Source organism: Cylas formicarius, unplaced genomic scaffold (assembly GCF_029955315.1).
Source record: "Cylas formicarius isolate icCylForm1 unplaced genomic scaffold, icCylForm1.1 PGA_scaffold_5__7_contigs__length_24384050, whole genome shotgun sequence".
Classification (NCBI taxonomy): domain Eukaryota; kingdom Metazoa; phylum Arthropoda; class Insecta; order Coleoptera; family Brentidae; genus Cylas; species Cylas formicarius.
Window position 1 is genome coordinate 4,366,723 of NW_026844341.1, and position 20,987 is coordinate 4,387,709.

At 34.6% G+C, this 20,987-nt stretch overlaps 1 protein-coding gene across 1 annotated transcript in view; it reads right to left on the bottom strand.

Annotated features, from left to right (window-relative positions):
- Positions 1-1,220: 1,220 nt before the first annotated feature.
- LOC132702357 (uncharacterized) overlaps positions 1,221-20,987 on the bottom strand; it is a 33,423-nt gene continuing 13,656 nt past the window's right edge. The window contains exons 2-6 of the mRNA XM_060670940.1: positions 18,888-19,153; positions 18,470-18,665; positions 11,572-11,718; positions 5,853-6,020; positions 1,221-1,542 (exon numbers count right to left, since the gene is read on the bottom strand). Coding sequence (XP_060526923.1) covers positions 1,278-1,542; positions 5,853-6,020; positions 11,572-11,718; positions 18,470-18,665; positions 18,888-19,153 — 1,042 coding nt within the window. The 3' untranslated portion in view covers positions 1,221-1,277. The remainder of the gene's footprint in view (positions 1,543-5,852; positions 6,021-11,571; positions 11,719-18,469; positions 18,666-18,887; positions 19,154-20,987) is intronic.

Genomic DNA, 20,987 nt, shown 5'->3' on the forward strand with positions numbered 1-20,987 from the left:
ACGTTTTGTCTTAAATGTGCCTTACTTAGTTAACAATAAAGAATTAATGAAATTATATGCAATATTAACATCACAAAATAATAACCGGGATGAAAACTTATCAGTTTATAGCAATTGTTTTTTGTTTAGTTTGACGTTTTAAAACACGTTTTCGTTCAGAAAAAACATTTTTTTTAATAGGTCGTCGGACTACAATTTCTGAGAGAAATTTAATTATTACTCACCACAGAAATGGATACAGCCAAAGGAACATGGCCAACATGGTAAAATAAATGTCCGTCAACTCTTCAGCATATCATTGAGCGTTACTGTAATGAAAATAGTCAAGGTTAGCTCCAAATAGGATCTTCAATGAACGTGAGGAAAGATGGATTGTAAGAGAGGTATCGAATTATCCAAAAAAAGTACTCCAAAGAGGTGTGTCTACGTGGAAAGCCAGTTTGGAAAAACAATTCGGCTACTCCAGCCAAAAAATAATTTACATGGTCGAACTGTTAGAACTAAGCCTTTCATTAACCGAAGAAATAGACGCGTGAGATTGGCATTCGCTAAAGAGCATATCGATAAAGTTTTGAATTTCTGGAATTCAGCAATATTTGACAATGAGACCAAAATAAACTTATTTGCACTTGATGGAAAAATCTCAATATGGAGAAAGCCTAAGGAAGAGTTAAAATTAAAAAGTTTTAAAGCTACGGTAAAGCACGGTGGTGATGGAGTTATCGGGATGTATGCCATCTGCCGGAGTAGGTAATATGCATTTAATTGCGACTGCATCTGCTAGTGCCCGAAAATTAAATATGGGTAACAATTATCGGTTCTATCATGACAATGATCCAAGCACACATCATTTCGGGTCCGCAGTTGGTTACTTTATACCTGTTCAAATATTATTATGACACCAGCCCAGTCACCAGACTGAAATGTAATTGAAAATTTGTGGTTGCCATTAAAAAGCAAAGTAATTAGTGCCCCAATATCTAACAAGAATGAATTAAAATTTAAAATTACTGAAGTATGGAACACAATTTCCCCGGAGTATACCAGAATCAGTACCCAGAAGACAACAAGCAGTTATACAGTTCTTTTTATTTAAGCTGTGACGTTAATATTGTATATTATGTTATGTAAACTAAGGAAGGCATATTTAAGACAAAAAGTAATTCACACTTTTTTGGAAGGCTCTTTATTAACTTAATTCCAATAAGTTGTTTTTTTTCCAAATAAATAAAGATACATCATTTAAGCTGTGAGTCACTGTATCAAAGGACATTTTACTAAACTATCGTCCTCCAAAGACATCGTTGGACAAACACGAAGTAAATCAAGTTTAAGTAAATCGATTGACTCGAATCGAGGATACTAATCCCTGCGCTGGATCTCGCAAATAATTTCAGGACTTTGGACATGAACCATCTGAATCCCTTGCGGCCTGCTTTAGTTACGTTCCGTGTGCCGTGTAGTTTAATGACGGACACTGCCTCGTTCACCACGCATTCGTTTCGCGTGTCGTCGTAGACGTATCCCCACTGACAAATACACCTGTGCGACAAAAACACTGATATTGTTCTTTAAATGATTAAAATATAGCCCAGTACAGTAAGGGTCCTATTTTAGGTACCCCTGAGGAGTATCTCCTTTATTTTTCTACATATAAAGTTGCGGTTACATTTTTCGAAACTAAAGATGCCGTCAGAAATTTTTAGTTCAGGGCAAACAGTTATCGGACCCAACGAACAGACACAGACACACTGAAGTCTAAGATCCGTGGCGGAAACCACCTTTATATTTAGGGATAGAGAGAAATTTGTTTAATTTCATGTGTGTATTCGATATTGATAATAACATTAATAAATAATAACTATGACCCCAATTTCCTGCAATTAAAAGTCAGTAAAGAAAAAGACTTAGACTTTTCTGAAAATGATTTGTGTGAATATAATACGTCCTTTACAACAGAAAATCAAAACAAAGCACAAAATTTATCATTACATGCCAAAAAGCACTGCATGAAATGTACAAGACATTCTGGAAATAAGCAATAGTGATTCCCACCCCAAAATTAGTTAAAAATAAATTAAAATCTTCAAGCTTGCGACCAATTAGCTTAACCTGCTGTATGGGAAAACTACTTGAAAGAATGGTGAACAACAGTCTTCAGAACTACCTTGAGAGTAACAGGATATAGAAAGAATCGGTGGACAATCGATCATCTGGAACTGCTTGAACATCATATACAGGAAGCTTTCAGAAAAGGAGAGCACTTGGTATCAGTATTTTTTTCATGCTGCCAACATGACGTGGCGTTTCGCAGTACTAGAAAAACTCAAAAAACTAGATCTAACAGGCATGCTTCCTTTATGTATTAAGTCGTTTCTTTCAAACAGAAGATTTAAGTTAGTGATACATACTCTACAGTGAGTACTGGAGAATGGCGTTTCACAAGGATCAACACTTAATACATTATTACAATTGCAATAAATATAGCAATATAGCAGTCTTCTGCAGTGATAAAAAATTGGCGTCGCAACAAAAGCGCTACAGTCAGCTATTAATGTAGTAATGCGAAATAGCAGACATATCTGGTAAAAGCAAATTAAGAAACTCTCCACAGAGTGTAAACAACCACTAAACCTGAAACTTTTAGCACACACAAAATGGGGAGCTGATCCGAAAGGTTATCTTCAAATCTACAAAGATCCCATTCTGTCAAAAATTGATTATGGCTGTATAGTTCATTCATCTGCGAGAAAAAGCTTGTTAGAACAATGAATTCCGGGTCTCTGATATATATCCCCACTCTAGTTGAAGAACGTCCTTTAGCAGTGTTGTTACCAAGAAGAAAATTCAGAAAATTGGTTAACAAAAAAATCCTCAAGACTGGCAAAACATCGGGATTGGATGTAACATCTTGCTTGAAAAGGCAATACCAGAAGTAACGGCAAAGTATTGGAAGATTGGAAGCAGTGAGAGCTTTTAGAGTATCTACATGACACACAACCCTTACCCACAAACATCTGCTTAACGGTAAACCTCCTCCTAAGGTGTGATGTGTGAGGTAAATTTGACCGTCGTTCAATGGATGGTTTGCAAAGACAACAACATAAAATGAAACCGATCTTTGAAGACGAGACAAGACAATATATAGGAAATTCTATGATTAGACGAGGGACATATGTGTGAATCCAGTAGAGATTGACAGCTAAAGATCCTAGCACCCGATGTTGTACATTGGAGGAGTTTTAGTGGGTAAACCTGGATAGCACAACTCACCAGGGAGTCTCACACTCCCCTGCGCTTGCCACACAGGGCGTCCGAAAAGAATTTCACCTCCAATTTCCTCAAAAAAAAAATAAATAAAATAATAATAATATGCTTAGTCAGCCGGCAATGAAAATTATGAATTAGAAATAATACATCCCATTCAATATCCACAAGATAAATAAATGAAAATTCTCATTAAAACTCTTAAGTTGTGCGGCTTCACATTTCATAAAGTTTATAACATAAATATATTGCAGAAAGGAATTTCTACATAATTTGTATAAAATACAAAATCTAACCTATATATCTTTTTAATTTGTTATTAGGAAAATAATTTAGACGTTTTGTAGAAAACTAACCAAAAAAAACTACATCTGCCGTAAGGCCCTAGTATATAGTGCCTCAGTGCCCTGTACATTTTTGAGGACACTTTAATGTGAGTAGCAGGAGAGAATAATAGAGACACTCATTATGAACTTGGATTTTTGATATTTATTAAAAATGAAAACTGTGCAATCAATTTTAGGGGAATATTCGATGTTATGATAAACAATGAAGGTATAAAAAGGGCAGATAAATTTTCTGAGTTGTATAATCAAAGAAAACTTGTCGCTCTGTGAATATTTTAACAACAAAATACAAAAGAACTACATAATTAAATATAGAAAGTTCCATTTTTAAAAGACACTCCCATAGGCTACTGTAATACTATTTACAAAAACCAGTTTCAGTTCAATTCTGAAGACGCCAACAGGATGATTGGCGAAACGTCAGCAATTCTCATTCATAAACAACCGACGCAGGACTAATTCAGATTTGCAAATAATTGGAAAGAAAAAAAAAACTAACTAATCTACTACCTAACCACCTTTGAAGAAGGTTATTATAAAAAAATTCCATTTAGGGCTAGAGTCACTTGGGGACGATCTTATAAGCAGCATTATATTGGGCAAATAGAATATTTTCCAGTAGTTCTGGGATAACTTCCTCAATGGTTCCCACGTGTCTACGTGCTGTCAGACATTCAAAAATCATATAAACTATGTTTGCACAAAATAATACATGACAGCTCAACTTCAAAGCGTCCTTGTTGTGCTCTTTTAAACATTAAAGTGTGGTTCTGTAATTAATTTGACGTTTTTGTTTGTTTTGTTCTGTAGATTCGATGCATTTTTCATGTAAGTTATTTTTTCGTTTTTTTTTAACTGTAAATCGGCGCAAGGCGTTAGTTTTCATAAACTCATAGATATAACCTCTATTAAACTAACTTTGAGATGCTAGATATTGCACAAGAAACGTCTAAGTGGAAAAAATGTCGAAGAAGCACCTCCTACAGACAGTAGTACTTCTTATGCTTGATGCCTGATAGGACAAACAACGTTCAATTCTGGATTCAGAAACATTTTTTTAAATTATCAATCCTTTTCTTAGTAGGTATCTAGTGTCGAATAAATAATGAAATAAATAACAAATAAATATACGCTTATTTACGACCTTACATTAGGCTGATCTTTACAAAATACAATTTTCAATACGAGTATGAATTAAATGAACACATTCATTTTATGGATCAAAGATTTGTGGTGTGTGAAGGGGTGACAGTGTGGTCCAATTTCATTATTATTTTTTAATTTTCATGATAAGATTTCATAAATAAAGCTGTTGAATTATGTTAGAGTAGAGAAAATTCTTTTTCTACTCCCGTCTGATTCTCACTACGCCAGTTCTTGATAATGTAACGATTAAAAATGCTCGCACCTGAGAAAAAGTATTCGCCAAATTTTTACCATTGTCAGTCAGGTCTGACCAGATAACACGCCTGCCAAATAAATCATTTACATCGATTTGTTGCAAATACCACTGGACCAGGATGCAAATGTCATATTAAATTTTTCTACATGACGACGAAGGTGTTGCTTCAACATATCCTAAAACATCTTTCTTTTTTCTTTCCTTCTTACTTTCGTGGAACTAACCGAAACTACCCAAAAAAACTGAAATAAACTGCTTTAAGTCGAACTAAAGTCGCTGAGAATATTTGACAATGGTTTTTGTTTGTTGGCAAGAACAATAGCCATAGCATACTATTCAATTATGCATTTAATTTTTGAACATTGTCATTTATTTACTTGTTTCGTGAAAAAAGTGCAAGTTATTATATATTTTTCAAGAAGAAAAGAAAAAAAATTGTAATCTATAGATATTAAATTAAAAAAAATTAAGTAGGGTCCGATAACTTTTTGATTTGGCCCTGTATACTAATTCCAAAGACAGTATGAGTTGTACGCGAAAACTTTTATAAGAAATAGTTTTAAAATTTTCGGTGAGTTGTCTGATAGTTGAGATACAAGGGGTACCTGAAAATGGCCGCCAGACGCGTAATTGCCATCATGAGTTGAAAAAAACTTTTTTTTTCTCACTAACAAATTCTTTGATCGAATTATTGTTTTAATTTTTGCACAATCGTCAGGGACAAAGCATCCGCTTTTTTGGTGGATTATGTCAAATAAATAGAAGAAGATACTCCTAGTCATACTAATATGAATAGCTGATACGACGGTACCTTTAGATTTCGGGAAATACTATACCTATAGCTACCAGGCAAGTTTAAGCATCCTTCTCCTTCCCCGGTGCAAAAGTTCCCGTCTTCTAATGCGCATTCGTCTATATCGACACAAATTCCATAGCGGGAACTCCATTCGTATCCGGCCTTTGGACATTTGCAGGAGACATTCCAACGATTCAGGATTATATCTCTGCAAATTAAATTCGAAATATATTAAGGACCATAACTTCGAGGCCGGAAAAGATATTAACTAGTTGCGGTAATTGCAGATGATGTGGAGATTAACAGTTCATAAAAGTTCATAAAACATTATCCTCATCTTTTAAGCCTTGTAAACCAAAACAAAAAGCATATGACAATTTAAATACATATATAATAAAATTTAATATTTTAACTAATAGAACAATATGGTATAGAATTGTACGTTTTAGATGCCTGATAGGAAAAACAACGTTAATTTCTGGATTTCGAAACATTTTTTTATATAATCAATCTTATTCTTCGTAGGTCTCTAGGGTTGATGCGTGGACTATACACTCAAATTTGGAAAGCACAAATATTTTTCGTTACCAAATAAATAATAAAATAAGTAACAAATTATTTAGACTAAACTTTACAAAATACAATTTTAAATATGAGTATGAATTGAATCAAAATATTCATTTCACATATTTGTTTATCAAAGATTTGTGGTGTGTGAAGGGACGACAGGATGGTTCAATTTGAATTTTGTTTTTTTTTTTAATATTCATGATAACATTTTGTTAGAGTAGAGCATATTCTGTTTCTACTCCCGCCTGTAAAATACCTAACTACACACCGATCTAGCGTGCGTCGCCTTACCACGTCAGTTTTGTTTCTCACGGATGCGAGCCACTTCGGACATTTCCGAGATTTTACCGCACGGGTTTGGGAGCAGTCGTATGTTTTCGGACATATATCCCATGCTTTGAATTTTGACGTTTGTTAATTCTGACGGTCATGTCAGTGAATGTATTCGTGTTGTTTTGCGAAAATATACCGAAAAACTAACTGTTGTAGAAAAAGTATAGTTTGCAACACGTTGGGTAAAATTTTTAAGCCACTCGTTTATTAAACACTCGCTGCGCTGCACTCCGCTCGTGTGAAATAAACTCGTTTACCGCACTTGTTGCATAATATATTATTTTTTACTCCCTTCTGTAAAATACCTAATTATACACCGATCGAGCATGCAGAAAGTGTTACTTTACCAAGTGAGTTTGTTGTCCACGAATCCGCGCCACTTCGGACATTGCCAAGAAATTACCTCACGGGTTTGGGAGCAAGCGGATGTTTTAGGGGATTTTACCACACGGCTTGAATTTTAACGCTTGCCAATTCTAACGTTCATGTCAGTGAATGTGTTCTAACCAAAACTAACGGTAGTAGAAGAAATATAGTATGCAACGGTAAACTTTTTAAGTCACTCGTTTATTAAACTCTCGCTCCGCTGCACTCCGCTCGTGTCAAACAAACTCGTGAGTCAAATGCCATTTACCGCGCTTGTTGTATAATATACTACTACCGCATCTGTTGCATAGTACACTATTTCATAAATAATACGTCTAAGGAACTTATATAACAATTGCTTATTCCCCCACACCTCAACCATCTCTGCCATAACTAAACTGTGATTCAATCAGCCAAAAATAAAGTATACTTAAGTGTCCAATATTAGATACTAATTCTAATATTTTAATTGATACAGTTTTTTATATTTACGTCCAATGAGTATATATTTTGTTCAAACTAGTTAGCTATTTGTTTTGACCTGTTTCTTTCAGGTAAACTTAAAAGCATGAAATGTGGTAGCGTCATCTGCATTATGACTTCTTTTCCAAGAATATCATTTCAAAAGGGACCCGAAAACCGTTCTTGGGGAACGCCGCAGTTTGCGTTTGATATTCACTTGACGTACTGCTTAACTGCAATAACTGCAATAACTGCTTGGAATTGGAAACAACACTTAGGCTACCACGAAGTTTTAGTTGATTGACGGTTCATGGTATAAAATGACATTATAGCAGTTTATACCTAATATATAATTGAAATATTTGCGTTATCACCATTAACCATTCTTCCTAGTAACAAAAATGACAAGATTTGGTACTTGATTTTTAACAAGGTTTCACTATTAATTCGACCAATTGCCTGCCCTGATGAATTTGAGTCTCATTACAATATTGACCATACTCAATTTATGAGTGTAATGTAGTCAAAAATACGGTCTAAAAATTGAAGCTTATGGAATAACGACATTAAGGATCTTTGGTAAGATAATCTTTACATAGTTTTAAGGGCATGTCAAAGATGTTGTACCGTAGCGAATGGAAAATAAATTCACCTACATCAAAACCTACTTTTTGGAACTTTTATTTTTGTTTGACCAAACATAAATACGTCACACATGGTTGAAAAGCATTTTTAAAGAGGACACAGCAAAGGTAGACTTAGGCCGTACGCAACATAGTAGGCCTAAATTTTTTTGACACCATTTTTAGCATCGCCGTATCCTTTTACCTATATCCTGCATCTAAGCAAGGGTATCGATTTAAAATAAAACAAAGCTTCATTATTTTTTTGGATGAAAATAACTACTTTTCTTTTATTTAAGCGACGCTCCACCCATTACAATTTCCAATATCTGTCTGCCAAGCTTGCATAAAGGCCCGCTTGAAAATGAAAAAGCCTTATTCTAATTACCCACTGCATAATATATCAAATTGAATTTTATGAACAGGTTTAGTTTTGAACAAATTCCCATTAGCTTGCGCTTTTGGCCGCCGTTTGAAGTGGCTGTCGCCCGAAATTGTTGTTGCAAGCAACCCGGGGATCGATTCGACTTGTCTCTAATATGTTTTCTGCGCCTTTATAAAATTCCATACGTAATCATCGTTTGATGAAACTTTATTGGCAATTTCTCCGAGCTCATAGAGTCGGTAATGCAAGGAGTCTGTTTTAAGCCCGACGGTATTGCTTTTCAAGGCGACGCAACTTTTGACGGCGGCGTCTATAGCTTCCAGGTATTAAATTAGTCTCCCTTTTGGGTGGATACTGAGAGTTCCAAAGGAAACAAACTATTTTATAATCAGCCGGAAGAGGTACGTTGTGATATTCAAAGGTCTGATGAAATTGTTTGTCTATTTCAGATATCTTTACGGGCCATTTTCTGATTACAATCTAGTTTACATGCGCACTAGTCCCATTTTGGTCGCAACCCAATGGTAGGGGAAGGTGGAGGAAATGTAAAACATTAATATTTATTTGAGATCAATCAAGGTCTATTGAATTTTAGTCCAAAACAAAAACATATATGTCCGTAATTACACTTAGCTCTAGGGGTGAATACGGATCAGGGCTGGGTTAATTGCGGACAACATGTGGTATTTACGGATGAGGTCCCATTTTATTTGCAGAATTCACAAACGGTAGCCTCTTGACGAAAACCCAACACTGCAATTCTCATGTGCCTAATTCTTACATTTGGAACATTGGGTGGATCACAATACTTTACCTGGCAATAATATTCAGAAATATTTCTTTCTATTTTCTTTTGTTTTTTTTCCAGTTTTTCTTTTTTCGGTAGGCTGGTGAAAATAATGGAAGGTTTTTTTTTAACTAATCGTTTTCTACGAGTAGGTTTTTGAGTTGGTATTTGTACTTCATCACTAAGAGAGATGACAAGTTTACTTTTTATACTTTTATACTTATACTTTTTTCCATTTAAATTAATAATTGAAAGTTAGCCTCACTACTGGGAAGTTGTAATATTTTCTGAGATTCTATTGGATTAGAAATATCATCATTGGAACCTCACAGACAACTTGAGATTCATTCTGGGACTTACTTTGGCTTGAATTATTGGTGTCTGTTTGCACCCGTTGTTCAACAGGAGAGACTGGTGCACTAAAATTTTCAAAAGTGTTTTTTAATTTATCAGCAAACTTAAAGCTTTTTGATAAAGACACGGTGTTGTCGAAACAATTGTCATGTGAAAATATATAATTTCGTGAAAATCTGAACTTTTAGTTCTTATTTATTTTGTTAAATGCATTTTCATTAAGTAAAAGTTCAATTTTTAACATTAGCTCGTCATTACGTGAGTATATTGCAATCTTTTTTAAAATTCCATTTGACATCTTTAAAACTTCCGCAGCCTCAGATCTGGAAAATTGGATTACATCAGCGTATCGATACATGTTACACTGCTCAATGTAATATTAGAAGTGAAGATAAGAAAGAACAAAGGTCCCAGAAGAGAACCTAAAAGTACACCTCTATCCAACACTAATGCCCCCGATCTCCTATTTTCAATTTCTAATATCTGTGATCTGTTTTCTAAGTAATTACGAAATCATCTGATTTTTTTGGGTTTAAATTCTTAAGTTTTGCATACAAAAAGAGTGACTAAAGGTGACCAAAGCCTTACTATAGTACAATAATACTAAAGCTGTCCATTGTCCCTTATCGGCAGCCAGCAGAATACTCTGAGAACCTTCTGAACTGTTGCGGTGCTAACCCCTTACGCAATCCACACTTACATTTTGACATTTCAAATACTTTTGAAATTGTTGACAATAAACTAATGGGTCTAAGATCAGATACATTCTTTCGAGCTAATGTTAAAACTATTACAACCTTCCATAGCGCAGGAAATACTCCTTTCTCATTGCATGAATTAAAAAGGTGTGTTAACATGGACACGACTGTTGGACAGCACAGTCTAAGCTTCTCGAGAGATATTCAATCATTTCCTGAAGCATTGGATTTTAATTGTCTGAGAGCTCAGGCTACGAAAACTCCAATTCTTTATTTCAACTCTTTGAACCTAAATAACCCCTAAAGGTTCAAGTGGTTGGAGGATCAGAAATTAGTCTTACAGAGTCTACAAAATGCTTGTCAATTAAGTTTGGATTTCTAAGGTGACGCGGTATCTCATTGGAGTTCTTGGATCTTTTGCAAACATTTAAATGATCGTCACATGTTTTGAAGACTCCTTGCGAATAGTGAAGTGCCGCAAAAGTAAATAAGTTTCTAATTTCTTTATTATAAGCTTCCCAGCTTGCAAATTTTTGGATTTTTTGCATTTAAAAAGAAGTTGGTTGCGAAATCCAAACTGCGACTCACTTATATGTTTTTCATATCTTAAGAAAGATTTTTTTAAACTTGTAACAACATTTGGGGTTGGATTTTTTCAACTTTGTTATAAATGTAGAACCGGCCAGTCATCATCAGACGATGATGACACCCTTGAACTCTGCCTAAACAATAGAAAAATAAAAATATCGGACACAGAATTACTAACTAATAAGTGCTCCGAAGAAGGAATAAAGGATTAGAGTTGGTAGACAGCATAAAATATTAGAAGCTATAGTATCTCGATCATATAATGGGAAACTCAGAGCGGTAAAGATGGCTAGATGAATGTTGATGTGATTCGGTAAGACATCAGCAGAAGTCTTTTGAATTGCAATAAAATTAGATAGCCAATTAGAGTGGGGTCCAGATTCACTAATTAGATTATATGATCCATAAAGTAACACCCTGTATAAGGTTGTTTTTGCATGAAGCTTTTAATTAAAAACGCAACCGGCTTCCTTCTTGTTTATCTCTTCTGGATCTTCTTAAGAAAGTAAATCCATTACGCTGAGACGTTTAAAATACGTCGTGAGTATCAATAACTGGCCGCTCGACGATGACGTGGATGTTCGGATACTTACGTGAACTCCTTGTTCCTTGTCCTGTTAAAGGTGCATTCGCGCTGGTCTGGCGGACTTTCCCCGTAGCACGGATTATTTTCTAGACTGTTCCAGCAGGTCTCCGGGCTAGTTACGTGCTTGTTAGCGCAGCAGGGGTCCGGACAGAAGCTGAAACGGGAAAAAATGACGAATCTAGAACGACACCCGGCGGCTACGTCTCCGCTCTCACGTCAGCCGCCAAAACTTCTGCTTTTGATTTGTCCAATTTCCAAAGCCACCAGGCTTGTTTATTTCAGGTTGCAAGTGTGATTTCTTGTTTATCCATTTAAGCGATGCTCGAGGTGAATTAATATTAAGATTTGAGGCTGCTGTGTATTACCGTTTGTTGATGCTTCCATTGATGTGCGATCGATATTTTTAAAATTATTTATTTAAATTCAGCAAAGCATATTCAAATTTAATATTAAAATACAAAGATTGTATTTAAGATGTCAATGATAATTAATACTCGTTCATGCATTCATTCAAATTGAAAGTTTTTTAACTCCAAGTGTGCTCAGGAAAACGAAATAGCAAAAATTAAAATTCAAGCAAGCGCGACTAAAAATAAAAGTAACTAAATACTATATCAAATTAAAGCACTCAAACGACGCAAACACGGAGCGCCAGTCCCTGACACTGTTTCCAATGTTAATCTGCAAATTCATCAACTCCTGGAAAGAAGCAATTCATTCTCATTCTCAAGTCATTCCCATCCCTAAATTAAGTAAAAGTAAATTTGAACCCTCAAGCTCAAACTACTTGAGAGAATGGTGAACAACAGACTTCTAGACCTAGACCTAGACAGTAACAATTTATTTAAATATAGAAAGAAACGATCGACAATCGATCATCTCGTACTGCTTAAGCATAATATACAGCTTTAAGTAAAAGAGAGCACTTGGTATTGTTTTTTTTTATATAAAAAGAACTCTCGACGTGACGTAGCGTTTCGCAGTAGAAGGAAAACTGAAAAAACTACATCTAAAAGGTTTCCGTTAAACTGAAGTTTTAAGCTCAAAGTTGGTGATACACAATCTACATCTAGAGAACGTCGTCCCACTTACCTGTAAGTTATTTCTAATTGCAATGAATGATATATGTGGAAGTATAGCTCCAAAAATTAAAAAAAATGTATATATGTAGATGATATACCTGTCTTGTGAAGTGGTAAAAACGTTGGAGGCATAACAATAGTGCTACAATCAGCTATTAATGTAGTAATACGAAATGGACAAAAGATTGGTTTTAAATGTTTAAAAGAAAAAACTAAGTCGACTAAGAAAACTTCCAGTACTTTACTGGATACTGAATACAATAAACTTCTAGGACTTGTTTTTCATAGCAGACTTATCTGGTAAAGGCAAATTAAGAAACCAACCCCACAGAGTGCAAAAATTAGCAAAATCATCACAAAATATCCTGAAACTTTTTTACTTTTTTACTTCAAATGTACGAAACTTTCAGTTGTCAAAAATTGACTATGGCTGTTTATTCATCTGAGAGAAAGAGCTTGTTAGATCTACTAGATCGTATTCAAAATTTGGGAGTTAGATGCTGTCTGGGTGCTTTTCCAACAACATCAGTCAAGAGTCTCTACTGTAGATCTAGATTGATGTCACTAAATCTACGAAGAAAAGTAGCAATGACAAGATGTATAAGGGGTTTAAAAGCATATCCAAAAAACCCTAACAACCAATTCTTATTCTCCAGTTCATATGCAGTCGAAGAAATATTATACGTCCTAGACTTGCTATCAAGGAGAAAGCAATTGAGACAATTGGTTAACGAATAAATCCGACTCTCAAAGCATCTGCATTGGATGTTACACCTTGCTTCGAAAAACAATACCATATTTACGCAGACTAGAAGCAGTGAGAGTTTTAGAGTGTCTACATGACACACAACCCTTAACCAGAAACATCTCCTCAAAGGTGAACCTCCTCCTAATTGTGATATGTGTGAAGTAAATTTGACCATCGTTCACATAATCAATGATATCAACATAAAATAAAACCGATTTTTAAACACAACTTGAGATAGGAAGAGATCTAACACACATTGGTATATTTAAAAGACATCAAAGTATTTAATAATATATAGAAAATACTATGATTAGACGAGGGACATATGTGTGTGTATGCCATAGAGATTGACAGCTAAGGGCCCTAGCAGCCGATGTCGTATCTTGGGGGTGTTGTGGGTAAACCTGGATTGCACAATTCAAAATGAAGTCCCAGACTCCCTTGCGCTTGCCACGCAGGTTGTGCGTAAAGGATTTCACCTCCAATTCCCTCAAAAAAAAAACTAAATACTATTACATGTAAATACTATGGAACATAATATAAGTTTTTATAATGTATTATGTCAACATTTTTATTAATTGTAATCATTATTGTTAATTGTTACAAGGGTCATCCATTATAAATGTCCTCCCCCTCCCCCACCCGAGTTTTTTCTTCAGATTTTACAAAAGAAAGTTTAATATAAAAGTGGTATCTGTTGTATGTTATGCCCTTACGTGAGAGCTTTTTAAAAGTGGATCTAAAGGGTGTATTAACACATTACGGTTGCTTTTGATATTTAAAACAGAAAATGACGAAAATTTAAATGTTGGTTTTAAGGTTGGATCATTCCAAACTAGATTTAAGAAATATACGACTTTATATTATATTGGTGGGATATGTTTCGATCATTTTAACTTTTCCGGCGCAACCTGCAAAATACATAATAGTCTTACATTTCTTGCGTTATAAATACATGCGTACTTCAAAAATCTCTGCTCGTTGAGGCATACATTTTGTGGTTTTCTGATACTGACAACTAATTACGGTGTCTCCAGAATAGTTTATTAAGGACCGAGATGGAGTTTTTTAAATACCGAATAATATTTTTCTGATTTTACGCCCTTGCTGGATTTTTTATAGTAATTATTGTATTTTGTCATAAAACTTTCTTGACCGACGACTCTTTTTTTACAACAGCAGAAGTAGCCGGTAGAGAAAATTTACACTATAGGTACACAGAAAATCCATTAAAATATTTTGAAGTCAAACTTTCTGTTTGCTTGCTTGCTTGGTGTGGAACTCAAAATAATAAAATTGTAGGCCCTATATTTTATGATTGTGCATTATCAGGTTGCAGATACCAAAGGTTTATATCAGAAGATGTAGAATAGTTTATAGATAATATGCCACTGAATGAAGCTTCCGTATTTATTTGGTAATAAAATGAAATACCTCCTCATAATATTGTTATAGTAACGGACTCAACAATAAATATAGAGAATGGTTTGAAAACATGGAACAACGATATGGCCAGCTAAAAGTCCACACCTTGCGGTTCTAGACACTTCTCAGGGAGTGAGGGGGGTATATTAGATATTAAATATTAAACAGTCTAGGAAATGCGTTTCCGTTAAAAAGGTTTATTAAAGACTTCAAAACAAATAATTAAATGAAGAATGAAGAAAATTACGACTGATTGCCCACAAGGTCAAATTTTAATTCTTGGGCATTTTCTGCCTTAGATATCAAAAATAACCGTAATGTGTTATATATTTTTTAAATCAGCTTTTATAAAGGTATAATGTTCAAGGAATGCAATAATAAAAAAATATAGTTTGTTGATCCCTTTGTATACTCAAACATAACATGGACTAAAACTTTCAATTCACTACTCTACAACTTTTGTATTTTTTCTTCTAAAATTTATTATTATTATAAAAGTCTCAGAGAACTCGGTGATCGAGTTAATAAACTGCAAAACATGTTTTCTGACATGATGAAGGAAATTCAGTGTATAAACAATCGTCCTAGAACGTCGGTAAGTACTTCCTTAATTCAATCCCGGTGTCACCCACCTCTACGGATATCATACCGAACTATTATCATAACCCAATTGTCTTGACTGATTCGAAGCTGAAATTTTGTCCTATCACAGAGACTGTTGTGTCGAAATTTTTATGCAACATTAAGTCCAGAGCAGTTGGAGCAGATAGTTTACAAGTGAACTTTCTAATCTTTTGTTGTCCATTTATTCTTAAATACATCTGTCACATCGTTCATTTTTGCATCAATAATTCCGTTTTTCCTTTCGCGTGCCTCTTTCCAAAACTAAAAGTCCTACAAGTTATAGTGAATTACGCCCTATTAGCATTTTGTCTGTAATTTCCAAAACTCTGGAAAATGTCACTAAAACTCAACTGATTGAATATTTGGAGAAAAACAGTATTCTTCCTGAAACTCAGTCTGGCTTCAGGAATGGGCACAATTGTGCAACTGCTCTCCTAAAAGTCACTGATAATCTATTCCACACAATTGACAAAGCCAAATGTATCTTGATCATGTTGGATTACTCTTAGGAGTTTGATACCTTGAATCACCAAACTTTGCTAACTATTCTCAAATACATAGGGCTTGATGAGGGTGCTGTCGAATTTATGGGGAACTACTTACAAGTTCGTACACAAAGAGTGGTTCTAAATGGACAGCAATCAGTCTGCCGTGCTATAATGTCTGGGGGCCTCAAGGCTCCATTCTGGGGCCAATTTTATACTGTATATATACGTCCGCGTTTCCTAGTTTTATACAGCATTGCAAAACCCAAATGTATGTAGATGATACACAAGTTTATAACTCATTTTCGGGAGATAAAATTTTGGCAAGCTGTCAAATCATAAATAATGATCTAGAAATCATTAACAGGGTGTCCCAGAACATTCACTCCATCTAAATCCAAAAAAAATGTATAGCAATGTTCTTTGGCATGACCGTGAATGTTCATCCATTATCTCAACTAGTTGAAATAAAAATATCGAATGCGTGCATTCCTCTGAAAACAGAGGCAAAAAACTTTGGACTTATGATCGACAATAAGCTAAGATTTAATGGTCACATTACACAATGTATTAAGAAATCCATTCCTCGATTTTCCGGTGCAATTTTAGAATCGCACTGAGGAGGCTTTTACTTGATGAAAATCCATTTATCAAAACAAATAAGAACTAAAAGTTCAGATTTTCAGGAAATTATATATTTTGACATGACAATTGTTTCCACAACACCGTGTCTTTATCAAATGTAGTATTTACAAACTACCTGCTACTATACATACCGAAAATGACCATAAAACCTTAATTAATGTTGTTGGGAGAATTTAAGTTTAATAAAGGAGAGGTAATTAAATCTAATTGATCGTTAAGCAATACATTTGAATGTCTCATTTTGTTAATATCCATGGCTTCCAATAAACTTAATTTCCTACTTTTTGTGGCTGTATGTAATATATCAAAATTGTCGTCAAAAATGTGTTTTTCTGTGTTTAAGTGTGTAGCATAATTAGAATCTAGACTATTGTTTTTAAACGCTCCTTTATGTTCGTTAATGCGTTTCTTGAAGGATCTACCTGTCCAATATATATTTTAGGACAAGATCCACATTTCAACCTGTAGACACCTGATTTTTGGGATTTTGGACATTTCGATTTATTCTTTTTTAAATATTTTCCTATTGTGTTGTTAGTTCTGAAAGCTATTTTTAAAGCACATTTTGACAAATGTTTTGAAACTTTTTCGCTAGGTTCTCCTATGTATGTAATTGTTTTAAATTGTTCGTGTTCTGTATTTGGTTTCGGATAAATAGAGTTTACTGTTGTCTGTATTTGTTTTTTATTTATAATTTTATCTATAATGGACGGATTGTAGCCGTTGGTCAGTGCTATTTGTTTAATGATATTAAGTTCTTTGTTGTAATTTTCTGTTGAGAGTGGCGTATTAAGAAGTCTGTATATAAAAGAGTTAAATGCAGCCATTTTGTGTGTATAAGGGTGATTTGAGAAGTTATGTATGACTGTGTTCGTGTGTGAAGGTTTATGATATATTGAAAAATCTAATTTCTTTTGCACTTTCGTAATAGTTAAGTCTAAAAAATTAATAGAGTTATCCTGTTCAATCTCGATAGTGAATTTTATACGATTGTGTATTGAGTTAATGTAATTTAAAAAAGAATTCAATTGTCTGCACGTTCCAACAAAGCAAGCAAAGACATCATCCACATATCTATACTACCATAAAAAACTTATACTTAAAGGATGTTCTAGTATGGTATTTTACAAATTATCCATAAAAATCTCAGCTAACAAGGGACTAAGTGCGTTTCCCATAATCAAACCTTCTTTAGATATATAAATCTGTCCATTAAATTCAAAATAATTTTGGTCTAAAAATACTATTAAGCAATCTAATAAATCTTGTTTAACCAATGGGTTAACCTGCTTCCGAGTTAGGGCGAAATCTAGTAAATCACATCCATAGGTGGAATACTGGGAAATAAGTTTTGTACATCAAAACACATTAGTATTGCGTTAGAAGGGATTTTGATGTCACTCAATCATAAATCTCCTGTAATCCAAGTTATTTTTGCTTTTATATTTGCACAAAACAAAACTGTCACTCGGAGTTTTGGAGGAGTATTTTTTTTTCTTGAAACGCATCATTTTTCAAAGCGAAGAAATATTCCCGAACATTTTATTGCTCTTATTGTGGGCGGTTCCAATTTTTTCAAGTTTTTTCAATGAAGAAATCCTAAAATGTTCGTTATATGAGAGTGGCCACTAACAGAAGTTTTGCTGTATAAAGGCGCTACTATAAAAATAGCTTCAATCACACTATTAACATAAACAGGTAAGATTTAAATGGATGATTTAATGGAAAATTAAAGTCGCAACGTGCAAAAGTTGTTAATATAAAATTGCTCCATAACTGGCTACAAAATCATCTTTTTGACGATGCCCCATTCGATTCAACGTCTGTGGTACCACATATTTGCCCGGATTCCGTACCGTGAAAACCTAAACTAGACAAGAAATGTATTGAAAGTACCTATATAGGGCGCAGGCAAAAGGTATGCTGTCGTCAGCCCTTGGATCCTCGTTCGTCGGTCCAAAACTGATATCCAAACAATACGCGAAATTATCACATCTTTCTCCTATATGCTCCAAGTCTGGGACTTCATTCATTGTGTACCAACACATGTAATAGCTCGCTGTTGTGCGCCACTGAAACCTTTCTAAGGGCCCTATAATATAATAATTAGCATATCCAAGATCCACCGACCCAAAGAAGAAAATTAAATAAACGGTGCCAAAACTGAATATTGTTCATTGTCTGGTGATTTTGGAAACCTATAGATCATACACTGCCGTCGAGATGAAGTCTCTACATTAAAGTTAATATTAGAAAGCATCTCCTATAGCATTTTGGCACCCCGTATTGTCGCCATACCAATATAAATACCCACCTTCAAATGGCCTGGCGTAGTGGTCGTCAGCATCTCTCAATTTCTTGCATTCGAATTCTATTTGGCCGATCTGTTCTGCGTTTTTGACCCTCTCCCATCGTTGCTCCTGAATCACCACGGCACTGTCGTCTTCCCTCTTCAACGATGTCATTCGCACTTTTTTCCTGAGATAGTCCACGCATTGCAAGAACGACCTGTCGCAATACTTGTTCACTTCCCAGTGTAGGCTCCTAAGTGGTGGTTTGGGGAAACTTTTATAATTGGCTCTGTAAAACAACGATTGTGTTTGTTTGTGTGATGAGGGGAATTGCAGGTACTTGAAAAGACGCAATTTATTTTGCTCATAATGTAGCAGTTTCCGAAAAATTGTCTGCCTAACTTTTATAAGAATTTAGTAAAACTGACGCGTTGGTCGAAGTTGTCAATTAAAATTAATTTACTGATTGACACCCAGACATTACGATGAGCGACATGGGCCGACCCTTTTTTTCATAAAATGTCACAACAAGAAGTTACATAGATAAATATTTCATTTCTACCGAAACAAAAGCGACCCAAAGCGATGAAGTTGATCAAACAAGCGAAACGCATGAAAGAAATATGCCTTTGAACAAATCCGTAACAACTACGGAACACGTCTCGGCCAAGTGTTCGATCAGGTCCGAACATGTTCTAGGTCAAGTGTCTATCAAATTTGAACAGGCCTCAACAAGATCTAGATCAGGTTCGATCAGGTCCGAACATGTTCTTTGGTTAGCGCAATAATTAAATCTGACCCTTAGATCAACCAAACCACCGGAGAACGGCGGATGGTCAAGTAACGAAAAGACGCTACGAAAACACCTACAATTTCGGTAGATAGTGTTGTGGCTAACAATCAAAAAGCAGAAGGTCTGAAAATTTTAATTTAACAACAAATACTTTCACTGGTCAAAACATTGTTAACTTTTTTGCGAACTAGTTTTCATCTGCATACAAAAAACATGATGGGAATGTTTCTGATTATATATTTGACTATGGTGTTGGCTTAAATGTCATTAATTTTTCTGTAAGTGACATGTTTACGGGAATAGATAGTGTTCAAACTAAATACTCATATGACCTAGAAGATATTCCATCAATTTTATTAAAAAAATGTGTGTACCATCAGATTTTTAATACTTTTCTGTCTAGTGTTTTTCCTGACTACTGGAAAATAAATTATTTAATAATAATTCATAAGAATGATGACGGAATCAATGTTAATAACTAAAGAGGTGTAGAAGTATATTTACAAACTTTTTGATTAACTATTCTGTCAATATTAGGCGTGGGGTGGCTTTGTAAAAAAATTATGTGCGACAATCAACATGCTTTATTAGCAGCACGATCTGTTGAGTGCTTTTGCGAAGTCTAAACAAGTGAAACAGTCTTGAGTATTTTTTCTTAAGTTTCAAGTCGTCGGACCCGGTGGTACCCTGGTTGAATTTTGTCACAGCTTTTAACAGGGAGTATATAGCAGGTCCATTATATTTCCAGGGAAATAGTGGTGCAGTTTGTTTTTTTAACAGATCTGAATACTGTGGTTCTGTATTCGAGGCACCTTCAGAGCGACTTTAATAATGTAAGTTTGTGGTGTTGAGAAAATGGTCTGGATCTAAATGTTAGTTAGGGGACCTTGGAGTCATATTTAACAGGAAACTGACCTAAGAATTCTTGCTTTTATTACCTGTAATAGTACACTGCTCTCATCTTACTGTTTTAAAACCATTTCTTGCACCTTCTGCATCCCATTGAATATGACCTGGTATGTGAGTCTTTTATAATAAATGATATGGAAATTGGATGAACCCACTCCGATATCTTGACGTTTTATAAAATTTTGAGCGGTATATATTGGTTTGAACCGTCAAAGACGTCAGAACTTCGACTATTTAAGACAAAATTAACAAAGTAGTTGATTTTGAGTAACAAGTGTGGTACTGTTTTCTTCTACTGGTTTTATTTTTTTTGTTTTTATAATTTTTATGTGGTTAATTAAAATTTTTTTTACCTAAGTTGCTATCTTGCTACGTTGTCATTTTTATTTACATTTTTATTCTTATCTTTTTATTGTAAATT